The sequence below is a fragment of the Alligator mississippiensis genome, chromosome 1, assembly GCF_030867095.1.
Source record: "Alligator mississippiensis isolate rAllMis1 chromosome 1, rAllMis1, whole genome shotgun sequence".
In the NCBI taxonomy this organism is placed as follows: domain Eukaryota; kingdom Metazoa; phylum Chordata; order Crocodylia; family Alligatoridae; genus Alligator; species Alligator mississippiensis.
In genome coordinates, this window is record NC_081824.1 from 367,563,600 (window position 1) to 367,581,329 (window position 17,730).

At 48.0% G+C, this 17,730-nt stretch overlaps 1 protein-coding gene across 5 annotated transcripts in view; it reads left to right on the plus strand.

Moving 5' to 3' along the window:
* Nucleotides 1–17,730, plus strand: part of UGGT2 (UDP-glucose glycoprotein glucosyltransferase 2) — a 226,081-nt gene that overhangs the window by 162,484 nt on the left and 45,867 nt on the right. For all 5 annotated transcript variants that reach the window (XR_002090063.2, XM_019486946.2, XM_019486945.2 and 2 more), the window contains 2 exons: nt 3,599–3,757; nt 6,420–6,505. Coding sequence is in view for 4 of the 5 variants with exons in the window: in XM_019486946.2 (XP_019342491.1) it covers nt 3,599–3,757; nt 6,420–6,505 (245 nt within the window). In the remaining variant the exon portion in view is untranslated. The remainder of the gene's footprint in view (nt 1–3,598; nt 3,758–6,419; nt 6,506–17,730) is intronic.

Below are 17,730 nucleotides of genomic sequence, written 5' to 3' on the forward strand. Positions count from 1 at the left end.
ATGATTTTTTCATAAAATGCTTAATATTCAATCTAGCAAATTGTTTGGTTAACTTTTCCCCCATTTAAATTCTTATCTTCTTTCAAAAACCTTTCTTCAACTTTCCCTCCTTTAAAATGATTAATCAAAGCCTTAATAATTGAAGTAATGAGTTATAGAAGAAAACCGAAGAAAATTTATGCTTGAAGCGTGAAATATAATACAAGCAGTTAATTGGATGTCTTGGAGCACTAGCATATTTATGAAAGTGCACATTTTCTTGGAGTAACACTTAAACAATGAAGTAGGCATTCCATATGTTCTGGATGTTTCATCTCCTTTTTCCAATTATAGCTATGTCATCTGGCAGTAACTATCTTTCTCTCTGGCATCATTATTGTGTCGTATTGCAATTTGATCTTTAACAATTTAACTCAGGGGTTATAACATACTTTCAGAGTGTGGACCACATTAATTGAGAGCAAGAATATTATACACTCCCTCTCCTAACTGCTTCTAGTTATAGTTGTTTTGTGGATCATCATGTTAACAATCACTGAATTGAATCTGTATTATTTGTACAGTTTGTTAATGGACATGGATAATATTTAATTTGCTTTCTCATTTCCATTTAAATTTCCTTATGCTGGGGGGCTCTGAGCATGCACTTATAATATTTACTCAGAAGACTAGTTCAGTATCAGCTGGAGCAGTGATTCTCAACCAGGGTGCCATGGTACCCTGTTAACACTGTAAGGTATACATATACTTCCACAAAATAAATTCAGAGATTTGCAAAAGCATTACAAACATTCTTATCTGATGCAGTCTTTCTGTGTTCTTTGCCATGAAAGAATGGATCTATTATTTTTCTGTAGTCAAAAAACACAAGGAAAACTAAGAGCTGGTATTTTCCATGAGATGCCTTGAGTCTAAAATGGCTCAGAACTACTGAAGTAGAGCTTTATGTCCAGCAGTTTTTATCATGCATTTTTTTTTCAAAATAAGGTGTAAAATATGGAAATTATTATTTTTAAGCTATATTTTTAAGTTGCATGCTTTTGGGTTTTAATACAGTGAGATTATTTTATAAGTATTGCTTATAGCAACCCATTTGGAAACTTATGTTAGAATTACTACTACATTGATCATAAGACAGGTGAAAAGAATCAAACGTTTTATCCTACTTTGCCAGAGTTCCCTTTTTAATGGAAAGACCAATCAGCCTCAGTTATAATTAAATTAACATCTATGAAATTTTTAGACCATTTGCCACTGAGTGTAAATGATCTATGGCATGACAGCATCTAGATGCCTTACTGATTGGTATAAATGAGACAAATGCATTAGCACTTATGAGAAATATAGTAGGGAAAACAAAAGTAGCTGAATTTATTTCTTTCAAGTAAATTTTTTTTCAGTAGATAGAATTAATATTGAGGCACTTCAAAACTTTTTTTTTTTTAATTTCTTAGTACTAAATTAGAAATCCACATATGTACACAAGGGCATATTGGACTGGAAAAAAAGTTCCTAGTTAAGAATTAAGTTATTGTTCTTGTTTCAGTTTAATGAATTGCTTTTAATCCCAAATTTTAATATCTTATTTGTGTTTGAAAATGCTAAAAATGGAATACTACATGGTTCATGGAGTTTGGAACTGAAGTTATTTAGTATTCAAAGTTGCATCTATTCTGATGGCTTATATTAAATGATCTAATATTGTCAGCCTATTTTTAGCTGTCTTCATTTAAAAAAAAGCCACAAACATACATTTACAATTAGCACTCTTGCTGGCAATAGCGATAAAAGGACCAGAGATTCTGGTTCCTGGAAAACTAAATACTTTTTCATTCCTAGAAGTAGATAGTCTATAACAGTTTTTAATAGAAATGAGAAAGCTTGGATCACCAGCCGAATCATTCTGATTTTGCTTAGCACAGTAAATTGAATGTCCACCTAATTAGTAATGTTTTGTGTATTATTTATAGGTTATTATTATTCATTGGATGTTATTCTCTCTCTCTCACATATATATATATATAGATAGATAGATAGATAGATAGATAGATATACACACACACACACACACAGATAAATATATATAAAGAGAGAAAGAGAATATGCATTTAAATAATATGTGCTTTTATCTCCAGCAATTATTTTATTTTTGCCGTATCCATTATGTATACAACTATGGGACTTTATTCTACAAACTTATTGATCTGTCAATTTTAGTGAACAATAAATATACTCAAAATGGTAACAAGGAAAGATTTACATCTACCTAAGCTTTTCATACTGAAGGTATACTGTGAACAAGATGATGATGATGATTACTAGGGCTGTGCAAAGCTTCGGTAGCTGATTCAATTCAGAGGAGATTCGGCCCGATTCAGGGACCAAATCTGAATCAAATCGGGAGACCAATTAAAAGCTCTGAATCGATTCGAACCACCTAAATCAATTTGGAAAAAGATTCAGAAAAGATTTGGCAATTCGGCCTCCAGCTGGTAAGTATGTTGGGGTTAGAGGAGTGGGGAGGGAAGGGGCATCAGGGAGGGAGGGATTGGGGCTGGGACAAGCTGCCCAGCCAGGGCAGAGGGCACGGGACTCAGGGAGGGGGGCAGGGGGTGCAGGATGTGGGTGTGGCAGCACTCAGAGTGGGGGCTATGCCCTGCTGCCACTTGCCCAGCTGGGGCGGGGGGCCAGGATGCAGACACAGCTCGCTCTGGGCAGAAGGGGGCAAGTGGCAGCATGTCACAGCCCCTGCTCCCAGCGCTGCTGTACTCGCATCCCATGCCCTCCTGCACTGGCTGGCAAGTGACGGCAGTGCAGAATCCCTGCTCCTAGCACTGATGCGAGCACGACAGCATTGGGAGTGGCAGCTATGACCTGCTGCTGCCTGTCCAGCTGGCATGGGGGACGGTGCGATGCAGGCACAGCTCACTCTGGGCAGAAGGGGGCAAGTGGCAGCAGGGCATAGCCCCTGCTCCCAACGCTGCCACGTCTGCATCAGCACTGGGAGCAGGGACTCCGCTCTGCGGTCACTTGTCAGCTGGCAAAGAGGGGTGTAGTATGTGGGCACAGCAGCACTGGGAGTGGGGGCTATGCCCTGTTGCCACTTGCCCCCATCTGCCCAGAGCAAGCCACACCTGCATCCCATCCACCCCCACCCCACCCTGGCTGGACAAGCGGTAGCAAGGCAGAATCCTCACTTCAAGTGCTGCCGTGCCTGCATCCCACACCCCTGCATGCCCCTGCCTGAGTTGGGAAACTTGTCCCAGCCCCAATCCTTCCCTTCTCCTTATATATGCTCCTTCCCCTCCCCCAACCCCAACAGACTTAGCTGGAGGCAGCTGTGTCAGCTGCCTGTTTAGTCTATGGCTGAACCTCTGAAGTGGTACCAAATCTTTTGGATCTGATTCAGTTGAATCAAATTGGAACAGTAATTCAAATCTTTGAATTGAATCACTTTCCTTTGAATTGGCCGAATCTGAATCCGAAGCAAATACTTACCACTTTTCACAGGCCTAATGATTACTATTACATTATATTTGCTTCACTTTAAGAGATTCAAATGCCAGATATTGTAGTGATAAAATATTGATTTCCACAGATAGAAGGAATTGTTACAGCAGAATATGAACTGGAATATCTATTACTTGAAGGACATTGCTTTGATATAACTACGGGACAACCTCCTCAGGGCTTACAGTTCACACTAGGCATGAAGAATAATCCTGTTATGGTTGATACCATAGTGATGGCCAACTTGGTATGTATTACCTAAGAAAGAAATATTTGCCTTATCTGAAGTGTTCATTTTCCTGTTTCATGAAATTTCTTCATCAGATTCTTATTCTTTGTGCCTTTATTCTCCACTTCGTAAAACCAAGACTACTAAAAGTAGTTATTATACTTTAGTGTTTTATTCCTTGATATGTATACTGAATTTAGTTAATTTAGTGATCTCTGGTGTGAATGTATATGTAGACAATTTCTTAAAGGAGGAAAGGAAACTACTTATGAGTAACTAGAATTCTTTGAGATGTATTGTCCACATTCACATTTGCATCCTGTCGTCCTTGTCCTCTCCTCTGCACCTGAATGGAAACTGAAAAACAGAATGTGCAAACTTCCCTTTTAACTATAGAGTAGGAGGGAGAGAAGCGCAGGGATGGCTGTAGTGCAATCTTTAGAAACTACCAAGGCAAAAATTGTCCAATCAAAAATCAAGGCATGAGACTTGTCCACAGTGGACAATACATCTCAAGAAACCTAGCTGCTAATAAGTCATTTTATTTTTGGAACAAAATTATTAGAACCACCACAGTCACTTAGGAGACTGAGCCCACTTTTCAAAAGTGACTTAGGATAAACATGAATCTCATATGAATCATATAATCCCTGGATTCCTGGAGTTTAGGTCAATTTTGAAAATAGCTTCCTAAGAAATTTCTGAAACTGAAAATTTCACTCTTCATCCTTTTACAAGTTCATGGACAGGAACCTAGCCATTGAGATACATGGTAATATGAAGTTCTTTTGAGAATTATTCCAGAAGCACCTCACTTACCCAGTGATCTTTAAGAAATAGACCCAGATGAGAAATAGGTGTTTGCAGTACTTTATGTGCAGGTGATGATCTTTTGAAAAATGTAACTATATCAGTAGAGTACAGAAAGATAAACATACTTTCACTGCACTACATAATGTTAGGCCATGTACAGACATTCTGTTTCTCCTGGGAGAGTTACTGCTCTTCCTCAAGAAATCATGAATGTACAGATGTTCAGAATTTTTCTTCCAGGGTAAAAATGGCTGCTTCAGGAGAAAAATAACCTGGGAACAACCCCTCCCAGGAGAGTTCATCCTGGGAGAGCAAACATCTGTACACAGGCTGATTCTGAGCAGTCTGGGTCAGCCAGTGAGGGCTGCCCTGTGCACTGCTGCCATCTGTCTCCAGGCAGACTTGGTAGTCTGAAGAGCACACTGAAATGTGTGCACAAGCTGCCCTGCCTGCATAGACCATTACTACAAGCTCTGTACTCTTCAATGTCTGTTCAGGCATCTCTGGGTAAGAACTGTAACAGAATTAGAAATTGCTTTATATGTATGCCTTAACAGACTGTTGTATAGTATAGCAAAATTGAGTAAACTGAGAGGATTCTACACTGATAGCTTATACCTCTTTTTCATAGTATTTCATGACAGTGAGTCACAATGTCCTTCTGACATTGCTAATAATTTTTTAACCCATAAATCTTTTTTATATCATATAAAAAATAAAATAAATATAAATATAAAATCAAAATATAGACGTGTAGAATATGCCATATACCATGGTAAATAAGGATGAAAACAATAGGATATAATGTTTATTTTAAAACACAAACAAGAACATTTTCTTGCATAGGAAAGAATATAAAAAACAGAACAAACAAACAAACACCTGACGATGCTTTTTGGATTCTCAACATGTTTTTTTTTTTTCTCATTGGTTTCTTTTCAGTTTTACAGAACCTACATGTTCCTTAATGAATAAAGTTCATTTTGTACTGACCACAGCAGCAGTGCACAACAAGAATCTTCCTTTCTTGAAGAGAAATTACCATTTCTGCCATCCTTTGCTCATTCAACCAACATTAGCAAATGTAATATAGCACTTACACAGATTTTAACAGTATATTCAGTCCTCAGAGTTCAGTCATTTAGAGTCACATCTACCAATGCTCCTTTGCTTTCAGGGGCCTACCTCCTCTGGGTTTCAGAGTGTATTAGATATTCCCCATTATTCCATGTTAAGAGTTGAGCTAGATAGGAAATTTCTTTCTAACTGGAAATAATTTCTTCAAAGAATCTTCCAAACCTGGAAACTTACATATTTGTTACAGTATTCTGTTACAGTTGTTATAATTACACCATGCTGTTCCTATTTTCTTGAGAGTAGTCACTAATAACATATTCACTAGAGAGCATGAAAGGAGGCTGAGGGAGAAGAGGAGAAGTGAAGTGAAAATTATGTTCGGTAATTAGATTACTTACCTGCGATATCAGAGGAAATGGAAAGGAGCAACCTTTTAAATATTGGTTTTGAAAAATGTAACTCTGTATCAGTAGGGTACAAAAAGACCAACTTGCTTCTGCTATACTACATAATGTTAGGCCATGTTCTTATTAGAGGTTCTTCATATCCAGGTAAGTACAAGTGTCCTTATCACTAGGAAATATGTATCTGAATATACAGGGAGAAAGCACTTGATGGCTTTCAATTGTAATATTGGTTTCAGGACCAATATTCTAGGACCAATATCTAGGCAACAGATAGTAACCTTGATTACAAGGCTGATTGCTAGATGGTCTAGGTTTACATATGAAGGAGAACGCTTTTAAATTTTGGTAGAACCAGACTGCTAGAATTTTCTCTTGCATTACAGGGATATTTCCAGCTGAAAGCAAATCCAGGTGCCTGGACACTGAGATTACGCAAAGGAAGATCTGATGATGTCTACCACATACTTTAGTAAGGAACAACCTGTCTTTATTCAAACACAATTATAACTTATAATTATTATCTGTTTTTATAATACACTTAGTTAAGAAAAGCATGTGTTATAGTAAAACAAAAATGATATGTAGAATAAGAACAAGGACCTACTGATAATTAAGTTAATGGTAGATTTAAAGCTGAATAGTGAATGTAGTGAAAATGAAGTGTGAGCACGAGGAATTTAATAGAGCCTCTCAGTAAGTCTCCTATCTTGGAGGCTTTTTCCATATAATAGTGCAAAGAGTTTAAAGGTTCACAGGACAGAGGCAGAATGAGGCAATGTTTTGTAAAGATTTAAAATTTTCCATTAGACTGATCATGAATTATATTTGTAAATTGGAAACCAGTAGAGATTAAATAGGGACTGAGAATGATATAGCCAGGATACGTTGCTGTATTTGTTAGGGTTCTGCTAAGCTTCGGTCGCTGATTCGATTTGGCGACTGAATCCGCAAATCTGAATTGAATCAGGAAACCCTTTAATCTCTCCGAATCAAATCGGAACCCTCCAAATTAATTTGGAGAGATTTGACAATTCGGACATAAACACAGCTTTAAATGTTTTCTCTACATACCTCAAGGTACCAGGCGGCTTGTGAATGCTGAGATGGTGGGGCGGATGGAGCGTCCCACAGGAGCTCAAGGGGGTCCCCAGCACACTAGGTAGCAGACCTGGAAGTGGACCAGAAGCATTTCTAGTCCACTTCTGGGTCTGCTGCGGAGTGCACAGGGGACTCAGTGGCAGAACTGGAAGTGGACTGGAAGTACTTCTGATCCACTTCCGGGTCCACCACCGAGCATACGGGGGGGCCCTCCCACGCTCCTGTCTGATGCTCCATCCGCTCCACCGTCTCAGCATTCATGAGCTGTGCCTGGTACCTTAAGGTTGTAGAAAAAAACATTTAAAGCTGTGTCTATGGCCTAATAGCTGATTCTCTGAATCAGCATCGAATCTGCAGATTCAGCCAAATTGAATCAGGGACAGAGATCCAAATCAACAAATCAAATCACTGTCCCCCAAATCAGCCTGAATCTGAATGGAATACGGCCTGTTTTGCACACCCCTAGTATTTGTGATATTCTAGTATCATTAGACTCTATTTCTTTATTTATGTTAAGCTACTTGATGAGTATCTTTTGCATCAATGCTGCATCCTGATTTTTCTTTTCTGACCAGAATGACAGACTTATACTATTCATAGATTCATAGATGTTAGGGTCGGAAAGGACCTCAATAGATCATCAAGTCCGATGCCTTGCATAGGCAGGAAAGAGTGCTGGGTTCAGATGACCCCAGCTAGATGCTTATCTAACCTCCTCTTGAAGAACCCCAGGGTAGGAGAGAGCACTACCTCCCTTGGGAGCCCATTCTAGATTTTGGCCACTCTAACTGTGAAGAAGTTCCTCCTAATGTCCAATCTAAATCTGCTCTCTGCTAACTTATGACCATTATTTCTTGTGACCACCGGGGCGCCTTGGTGAGTAGAGCCTCACCAATTCCCTTCTGCGCCCCCATGATGAATTTATAGACAGTCACAAGGTCGCCTCTCAACCTTCTCTTGTGGAGGCTGAAGAGGTCCAGGTGCCCTAGTCTGTCCTCATAGGGCTTGGCCCGTAAGCCCTTAACCATACGAGTGGCCCTTCTCTGGACCCTCTCCAGGTTATCCACATCCCTCTTGAAGTGTGGCACCCAAAACTGCACACAGTATTCCAGCTGTGGTCTGACCAGTGCCCGATAGAGGGGAAGACCTCCTTGGTTCTGTTTGTCATGTATCTGCTGATGCATGATAAAGTGCAGTTAGCTTTGCTGATGACTTTGTCACACTGACAGCTCATGTTCATCTTGGAGTCCACTAGGACTCTGAGATCCCTTTCCACTTCCGTGCTACCAAGCAGGTAATTTCCTAGGCAGTAGGTGTGCTAGGCATTTTTCCTCCCTAGGTGCAACACTTTGCATTTCTCCTTGTTAAATTGCATTCTATTGTTTTCTGCCCATTTATCCAACCTGTCCAGGTCTGCTTGTAGTTGTTCTCTGCCCTCCGGTGTGTCCACTTCTCCCCGCAGTTTTGTAGTGTCCGCAAACTTGGACAGAGTACACTTCACTCCCTCATCCAAGTCACTGATGAAGACATTGAAGAGTATCGGTCCAAGGACTGAGCCCTGTGGGACCCCACTGCCCATGCCCTTCCAGGTTGATACCAACCTGTCCACTGCCACTTTCTGGGTATGACCCTGTCACGGTGGGGTCCTCGCGGAGGGCCGTGATCTCGTTGAGGTCCCTCGCTCCGTGTCAGGCCGGCCCAAGACACCCTCTAATTCTCTCCCGCCACGTCTTTGATGGTAAATATAATGTTGGGAGGCTGCCTTGTGTTTTCCCTGGGCACGGCTACTCGGGACCTCTGTCCCCGCGGTTCTTCCGGACCCCCTGGGGGTCTCCCGATATGGTGGGTGTTCCCCGGACACCCTAGCCTTGTGGGCTATGCGTGGCTCCTACCAACCCCTAATACCACGCCCCAAGCCTCGCAGATGTAATGGACATTGTCCGGTCTGTGTGCCCACTTCTCGGGCCTCCTCTTTACTGTGGCCCACTCTGGGCGCCCTCTCTCGTGCCCAGCCTCTTGCTGGAACTCTCGTCTTGCCCACTCTGGGCCTTCCCTGCCAGTATGGTTCCACTCAGGGACTCTCTAGCGGGCCTCCGGTCCTATGGGCCAACCGCACGGGCACCCTCTCTGACCCTGGCTCACCGTGCTGCTACTCCCTGTCTTCTCGGGGCAACCGCAGCGCCCTGCCTCAGTCTGAGGGGTGTTACCGCACTAGCCTGCGGCCGGGCTCGCTATGCCCGTCTCGGGCTTCTCAGTAATTGTCCCTCTCTCTAGGGCTCCTCAGTATGGCGCTCCCCCCTCTTTGGGGCTCGCCGTGCCCACACTGGGCTACTCAATAATACCGCCCCTTTCCTGGGGCCGGGGTCTATGTTCCCCCACACGCAATCCGGGGTCTAGGTCCCCATCCGCAACCTACGGGTTGCGCCCGCGACCCACTGGCCGCGCTCCTCGCCACCAGTTACTCACACACCGGCATGCGAGCCGCGCCTTCCCTGGCGCTATGAAAATAATGCGCTCTCTTGGCGCTAGGGCACCCCACACTCTCTGGGGTCCCTGTAACTGAGGCCTCCTCCAACCCCTACAGCCTCACCCAAGCCTCCGGGTGTAATATACAGAGCCAAACGTAAACTAGAGCCTCCTGGCTATAACACAAACATAAAGCCCCCTGGCTAACCATAGTGCCCTATCCTCTCAGGGCTATCATGAGCTGTACTTGCCCGTCGGGCTTCTCCCCATATCTTGGCTGAGGGAGCTCCTGCCTCTCTGGCTGCTGGCAGAGAACTCCCAGCCTGGCCTCAGCCCTGAGCTTTATAAGGGCCAGGCCCTGCCTCCTACAGGCAGCTGGTTCCCCTTGGTTGCTCCGGCAACCCGCAGCTGCACTCATTACCTGAGCAAGCCTCAGCTGGGCTCGTTATGTCAGGCCAGGGCGCGCTCACTCGCTCCCTGGCAGTTTCTCCTCTCTAGGAGCAGGGCACCGAGGTGCCCTGCGACAGACCCTCTAGCCAATTTGCCACCCACCAGACTGTGTAATCATCCAAGTCACAGCCTCTTAATTTGTTCACTAGTATGGGGTGGGATACCATATTGAAGGCCTTCCTGAAGTCTAAGTAAATGATGTCTACCCCTACTCCTGCATCCAGGTGTTTTGTAACCTGGTCATAAAAAGAGACTAGATTAGTCAGGCGTGATCTACCTGCTACAAACCCGTGCTGGTTTCCCCTCAGCATAATTTTTCCTGCTGGGCTCTCACATATATGAGTCTGTAGTAGGGCACTAAGGTGCCTGCTACTTGTAGAGCCAGAGTAACTATGCAGGGGCTGGTTGCTAGGGTAACCTGAGGGAGCCAGTGACTCACACCTTCCTGGTCAGCTGACCAGAAGGGCAGGGCCTGGCTCCTATATAAACCACAGGGCGGAGGCCAGGAGGAGTTCCCTGCTGGCAGCTAAGGGAGAAGGAGCTCTGCCAGAGAGAGTAAAGGGAAGAGGTCTGAATACATCAGCTTGAGACTGGTGAGAGATAGAGCACGCCTGGTGTGGCGGGAAGAACGTTGGAGACAGAGGGCTAAGATTTATGTTATAGCCTTGGGGCTTATGCTTTGTGTTTGCTATATGTAACCAGTGGTTTGGGTGAAGGTATTAGGGGAGGAGGAGGCCTCGCACAGGACCCCCAGCAGTGTGGGGACCCCAGTGCCAGTGAGGGCATAGCATTCGGGGTGCACCGAGCCCAGCCCGAGAGAGAGGGGCAGCATCAAGAAGCCCCAGAGAGGGCACAGTGCCAGACAGGGCTGCAGAAGGCCCGAGCGCCAGTGAAGGCACAGAGAGAGGCAGGGCCGAGGAGGGCCCAGTGAGGATGAAGGAGCCAAATTACAACAAGGCCCAGACAAACAACATCGGTACCATCGGTGAGGCATGGGCTGCAGTGTAGGGGAGGAAACGGAGCCGCAGATAGCACCTCCTGGTATTGGGGCAGTAAATGGGCAGCATCCCACTAATTAACATCAATTAACCAATTAACAAGGCATGGCAGACGAGAAGGCGGGCGGTTGGCCCAGGAACAGGTGTGCGGGCCATGCTTAGATCAGCCCAGAGCAGGCGCCTGTTACAGAGCCTTAATAATCTTTTCATAGACTTTGCCAAGAATGGAGATGAGACTGACTGGCCTATAGTTGCCTGGATCCTCTTTCCTCCCCTTCTTGAAAATAGAGACCACATTGGCCCTTTTCCAGTCCTCTGAGACCTGGCCCATGCACCACGAGTACTCAAATATTCTTGCCAGTGGCTGTGCAATGACATCAGCCAGTGCCTTCAGTACCCTCACATGGAACTCATCCGGGCCTGCCAACTTAAACGCATCCAGTCCTTCCAAGTGACTCTGCAACATCTCAGGGTCAGTGCTTGGTAGTCTGGAGCCCTGCTGTTGCCTCTCTACAATCCCATTGTGAGACTTGTTTTGCCCCTCGTTTAGGAACATTGAGGCAAAGAACTCATTGAGGAGTTCAGCCTTGTCCCCCCTGTCTGTCACCAATTGCTTTTGCCCATTCTGTAGCGGTCCTATACCACCCTGGGCCTTCCTTTTACTCCCTATAGATCTGAAAAACAATTTTTTGTTATCCTTAACTTGGGATGCCATCCTCAGCTCCATGGTAGTTTTGGCCTTTCTAACTGCCTCCCTACAACTGCGAGCTGAGGCGGTATACTCCTCTTTAGTAATTTCTCCCTGTTTCCACTGCTTATATGCCCCACTTTTTGCCCTTAGGGTCTCTGGATTTCTCTGGTCAGCCAAGGAAGCCTCTTGGCCCCTTCCCCCTTTTCCCCTGCATCAGGATTGTCTCCCTCTGTGCCCAGAGGATCACTTCCTTAAGGCACAGCCACCCTTCCTGGGCTCCCATCTCACCAAATCTCTTACTCTACAGTGCGTCATTGACTAAACACCTGAGCTCACCAAAGTCAGCCTTCCTAAAGTCTAGCACTTCCACCCTACTAGTTACCTTTCCCACTGCACCTTATGATGAATTCTATTATTTGGTGGTCACTGTCCCCCAGGTGACCACTGATCTGTAGGTCCCCTACCATGTCATCTCCCATTGCTAATACCAGTTCCAGTAAGGCATTCCCCCTAGTGGCACCATGTACCTCCTGCATCAGGTGGATGTCCTGTACACAGGATAGGAACCTGCGTGAATGGTGGGAATTTGCTGTCTGTGTCTCCCAGCGGATGTCAGGGTAGTTTAGGTCTCCCATGACTACTGCTTCCCTAGTCTTTATGGTCTCCAAGAGCTGCATCCGGAGCTCCAAATCTAGTTCTTCCCCTTGGTGTGGAGGTTTGTAGCAGACCCCTGCCACCAAATCCCTTTCCCCTTGACCTCCATGTATCCTAACCTACAATTCTTCTACTCTCTCCTCCTCTGATTCCATTTTGATAAGGGTCAATGTATAACACTCCTTGACATAGAGCGCAACCCCTTCCCCTCTCCTCCCCACTCCATCCTTTCTGTACAGCTTATAGCCCTCAATGTGTACTGCCCAGTCGTGGGCAGAGTCCCACCAGGTTTCTGTTAACCCCACTAAGTTGTAAGTGTTTTCTGCAAGCAGGAGTGCTAGTTCATCCTGCTTGTTCCCCATGCTCCTAGCATTGGTGTAGAGGCACTTCAGCCCTGTGACTGGTGCCTTTGTTGCCCACCGGCTCTGATGCCCAATGGGCCCCTTATTGCTTACCTGCGCTGTACAGCAGGACGTCCCATGGATTGCAGGTGCCTGATGTTCTCCTTCTTCTGCCTCCCTGTTGCAGGACCAGACAATAACTACTGAGGGATGAAAACTGAGTTTTTCCTTCCTTTCATATTGATTTGGTGTTTCATTCTACTTCACTTTTTTTCTGTATCATCTGCTCCAGTGCGTCTTTCAAAGCTGTTGCTGAGACTTACAGATTACCTTATAGATTTTTAGATTTCATAGACATTAGGGCTGGAAGGGACCTCGGAAGATCATCGAGTCCAGCCCCCCACCCAAAGGGCAGGACGTCAGCTGGGGTCATAGGATCCCAGCAAGATAAGCATCCAGTTTCATCTTGAAGGTGTTCAATGAAGGCGCTTGAACAACCTCCGGCGGCAGGCTGTTCCAGACCTTGGGGGCTCGGACAGTAAAGAAATTCTTCCTTATGTCCAGCCTGAAACGATCTTGTAGTAGTTTGTGACCATTCGTCCTCGTCATCCCTTGGGGCGCTCTGGTGAACAAACATTCCCCTAGATACTGGTGGTCACCCCTGATAAACTTGTAGGTGGCCATCAGATCACCCCTGAGCCTGAGCTTTTCCAGGCTAAAGAGCCCCAGGGCTCTCAGCCTGTCATCGTAGGGTCTGCTTCCCTGACCCCTGATCATGCGCGTGGCTCTTCTCTGGACTCTCTCAAGCTTCTCCACATCCTTTTTGAATTGTGGAGCCCAAAACTGGACGCAGTACTCCAGCTGCGGCCTCACTAAGGCCGAGTACAGGGGGAGAATGACGTCCCGGGATTTGCTTGAGAAGCATCTATGGATGCAAGCCAGCGTTTTGGTCGCTTTACTAGCCGCAGCATCGCATTGCAGGCTCATGTTCATCTTGTGGTCAATGATGACCCCCAAGTCTCTTTCTTCCATAGTGCTAACCAACATAGCACTGCCGAGCCTATAAGGATGCTGCGGGTTTTTTTTCCCAAGGTGGAGAACCTTGCATTTATCGGCGTTGAACACCATCAGATTCTCATCCGCCCACTTGCTGAGCCTGTCCAGGTCAGCCTGGATCATCCGCCTGTCTTCTGGTGTGGATGCTTTGCCCCAAAGTTTGGTGTCATCGGCGAACTTGGCCAGTCCGCTTCTGACTCCAGTGTCCACATCATTAATGAAGATGTTGAACAGTATGGGTCCAAGGACAGAGCCTTGGGGGACCCCACTGGTCACAGGACACCACGATGAGTGACTTCCATCAATTACTACCCTCTGGGTCCGACCCCGGAGCCAATTTTCCAGCCAGTGGATCGTGGGGGACCCAAGGCGACAATTGGCCAGTTTCTCCAAGAGACGATCATGGGACACCAGATCGAAGGCTTTTTTCAAGTCAAGATATATGACATCAATCTTTTCTCCCTTGTCCAGGTGATAGGTCACCTGGTCGTAGAAGGAAATGAGATTGGTCAAGCAAGACCTACCCGCAACAAACCCATGCTGGCTATCCCTTAAGATGTTGGCGTCAGCCAGTCCATTAAGGATGGCCTCCTTAATAAACTTTTCTAAGATCTTCCCCAGGATAGAAGTCAGGCTGATGGGCCTATAGTTAGCCGGATCCACTTTCCTCCCTTTCTTGAAGATAGGCACCACGTTGGCCTTCTTCCAGTCTTCGGGCACTACACCAGAGCGCCAAGAGTTTTCAAAGATCCGCGCTAGAGGCTGGGCTATGATGTTCGCCAGCTCCTTGAGTACCCTGGGGTGAAGATTGTCAGGGCCGGCTGACTTGAAGGTATCCAGCTTCTCAAGATGTTCCTTCATAAAGTCAGCATTAATGGAGGGCAGGGGATCACCCTCACCCGGACTTCCCGGCCCTGTAGCAGGCACGGGCATCCCATGGGGCTGATGAAAGACCGACGCAAAGTACCTATTTAATAGGTTGGCTTTTTCCTGGGCGTCAGTTGTCAGTTGCCCCATCTGGTTCAGCAGGGGTCCAACGTTGCCCCTGCTTTTCCTCCGGCTCCCCACATATCTGAAAAAGGACTTTTTATTGTCCTTGATGCTCAAAGCTAGCTGGAGTTCAGTTGCAGCCTTGGCTTTCCTGGTCTGCTCCCTACAGGACCGGACCAGTGCAAAATAATCCTCCTTGGAGGTGACTCCCATCCCCCATCCTTTGTAGGCCTTTCTTTTTAGCCTCAGGAGGTCTGCTAGGTCCCTGGAGAGCCAGGGGGCTTGCTGACTTTCCTCCGAGATGGAATAGACTTAGTTTGTGCATTGAGGATCGCTCCCTTGAGGAGCAACCACTCTTCTTGAACTCCCCTCTCCCTGTAGTCACAGTCCCTTAGGGTCTCACTGACAAGCCTCCTGAGCTTGTCAAAGTCGGCTTTCCTGAAGTCAAGGACTTGCGTGTTGCTGACTGACTTGCCAGCTTTTCGGCGGATGGTGAAGGTGATCAGCTCGTGGTCGCTGTCACCCAGCTTCCCATCGATCACTAGGTCGCCAACTAGGTCCTCCCCAGTAGCCAGCACCAGGTTGAGCAGCGCTTTGCCTCTCGTTGGCCCATAGACTTCTTGAGTCAGGTAGAGGTCATCCATGCACGAGAGGAAGCTCTGCGACCGCTCAGATTTTGCTGAGCGATCCTCCCACGAGATGTCTGGGTAATTGAAGTCACCCATGACATCCATGGTCCTGGAGCAAGCTGCCTCAGCCAGTTCCTGGGCAAACTCCTGGTCTAGCTCAGGACTTTGGGTGGGAGGTCTGTAATAGACTCCCACCATTGTGTCCCCTGTGCCGTGTTCCCCACGGATTTTAACCCAGAGGGTCTCCAGCCGTCCACCCTGGTCGCCAATATCGGCTTGCAGGGATGCGTAGCTTTCCTTAACATAGAGAGCTACACCCCCGCCCCTTTTCTCTACACGATCCCTCCTGTACAGGGTATAGCCATCTATCCCCGTGGTCCAGTCATGGGTGGAGTCCCACCAGGTCTCCGTGATCCCTATGACATCGTAATTGTTTGCACTGAGCAGGAGGATGAGCTCCTCCTGCTTATTCCCCAAGCTCCTGGCATTTGTGTACAGGCAGGCAAGTGCCCCCTGGGGGGCTCCTTCCCTGCCCACAGATTTTACCAGGCCTGGGGCTGGGGTGGGCTCCCTTGAGTGCCGTGATCCGCTGGCTTTGCAAGGATTGTTCAGTGGGCCAGCAGTGGCGGTAGTCCCCCCGTCCCCCAGCGGGCTTAGTTTAAAGCCCGGTGGAGCAGGTCAGCCAGTCTGGCTGAGAAGAGCCTCCTCCCTAGGGGAGAGAGGTGGAGACCATCTCTTCCCAGCAGCTCGCTGCCTCTCTCGCCAAAGAGCGGGCTGTGGTCATGAAAGCCAAAGCCTTCCTGACGACACCAGCGCCGCAGTCTTTGGTTGACCACATATATCCTCCTGTCCCTTCTCAGCCCATAGCCTGAGACTGGGAGGATCGACGAGAACACCACCTGTGCCCCCAGACCCTTAAGCCCCGCTCCCAAATCCCTGTAGCGCCTCATGACCTGGCTGGGAGTGCTCCGAGCCGTGTCATTGGTGCCCACATGAATAAGGAGCATGGGATAGTGGTCTGTGGGTTTGAGGAGCTTGGGGATCCTCTCTGCAATGTCCCGGGTGCGGGCCCCTGGGAAGCAGCAGACTTGCCGGGCTAAGGGGTCAGGGTGGCAGATTGGCCCCTCCGTCCCCCTCAGGAGGGAGTCTCCCACAACAAACACCTTACGTTTTGTCTTGGGGAGAGCAGGGGCGGGAGTTGCAGTTAGGCCCATGTTGCCTGTGGGGGCCGGCAACTCAGCAGGCTCTGCTGGGGCAGCAAGAGGTGCATACCTATTGCTCAGTTCTCGCGGGGGTGGGGCCTTGGTGCGGCGGGCCTTAGGGCCCTTGACCACCTTGGTCCATGCCCCTGGCTGGACACAGCAGAAGGTCCCAGAGTCCTCCTCTGGCCTGGAGGGAGACTGTTATCTACCCTCTGCCTCCCGGGGGAGAAGGGCCTGGCAGTAGGAGTCTATCTCCTGCTCGCAGTCCCTGATGGCACGCAGTCTGTGGACTGTGGCCTGGAGCTCCTCCAGCTGGCGCGCCAGAGACCCCAAAAGGGAGCAGACCCCGCAAGGGGAGGTCGCCATGCTCCCAGGCCCCAGAGCCTGAAAAAGGGACAGGCAGCCCCCGCAGCCGAGAGCCAGGGGCTCCGTCTGCGTGGAGCCCGGAACCAGGGGCTCCGTCTGGGTGGCCGTCTCTGAGGTGCCAGAGGGGGGGGCCGCGGAGCCCGAGGGGACCCTCGGGGTGCGGCGCGTGCCCATCCGTGTCATGCCTCTGGTAGGCTGGCTACGGCTGGGACTGTCTATCCTGGGGAGTGCGCAGGCAGGGTCTGGCGCCCTCCCGCACGAACTCTGCGCTAACTCACGCGCCGGCAGAGAAGCGCGCCTGTTTGTGCAGCCTGGTCGCACGGCTCCGGTCGCGTGGCTCCCTGGGGGGCTGGGCCAAGTAGGGGTCTGGGCGGGGCTTGACCCGGCCCAGCTCCACTCAGCTGCCGCCTCCCACACACACACTAAGGGGGTTAGCCCCTTCTCTCCACGGGCCCCGGTTACCCCGGCTGCGCTGGGGGTCAGCGGGGGGCTCCGCGGCTGCTGGAGGGTTTCTGGGGGGCTTCGGGGGAGCTGGGGCGCAGCGAGCTTTCACCCGCGCGTCTCTCGCCGCTCCCGCGTCTAACACTTGTCTGGAAAGTTCATGTTTCTACTAGCTGGTTTACTTGTTTGTCCTTCTGGTATCTTCAGAAAATGGAAGGGAGGTTGCAACTGCAGAGATCAAGGCCACAAATAGGTGGCGAGTGGAACAGCAAGGCAGAGCCCTTCACCCATTCCTCAGACTGGGCAGTCCCT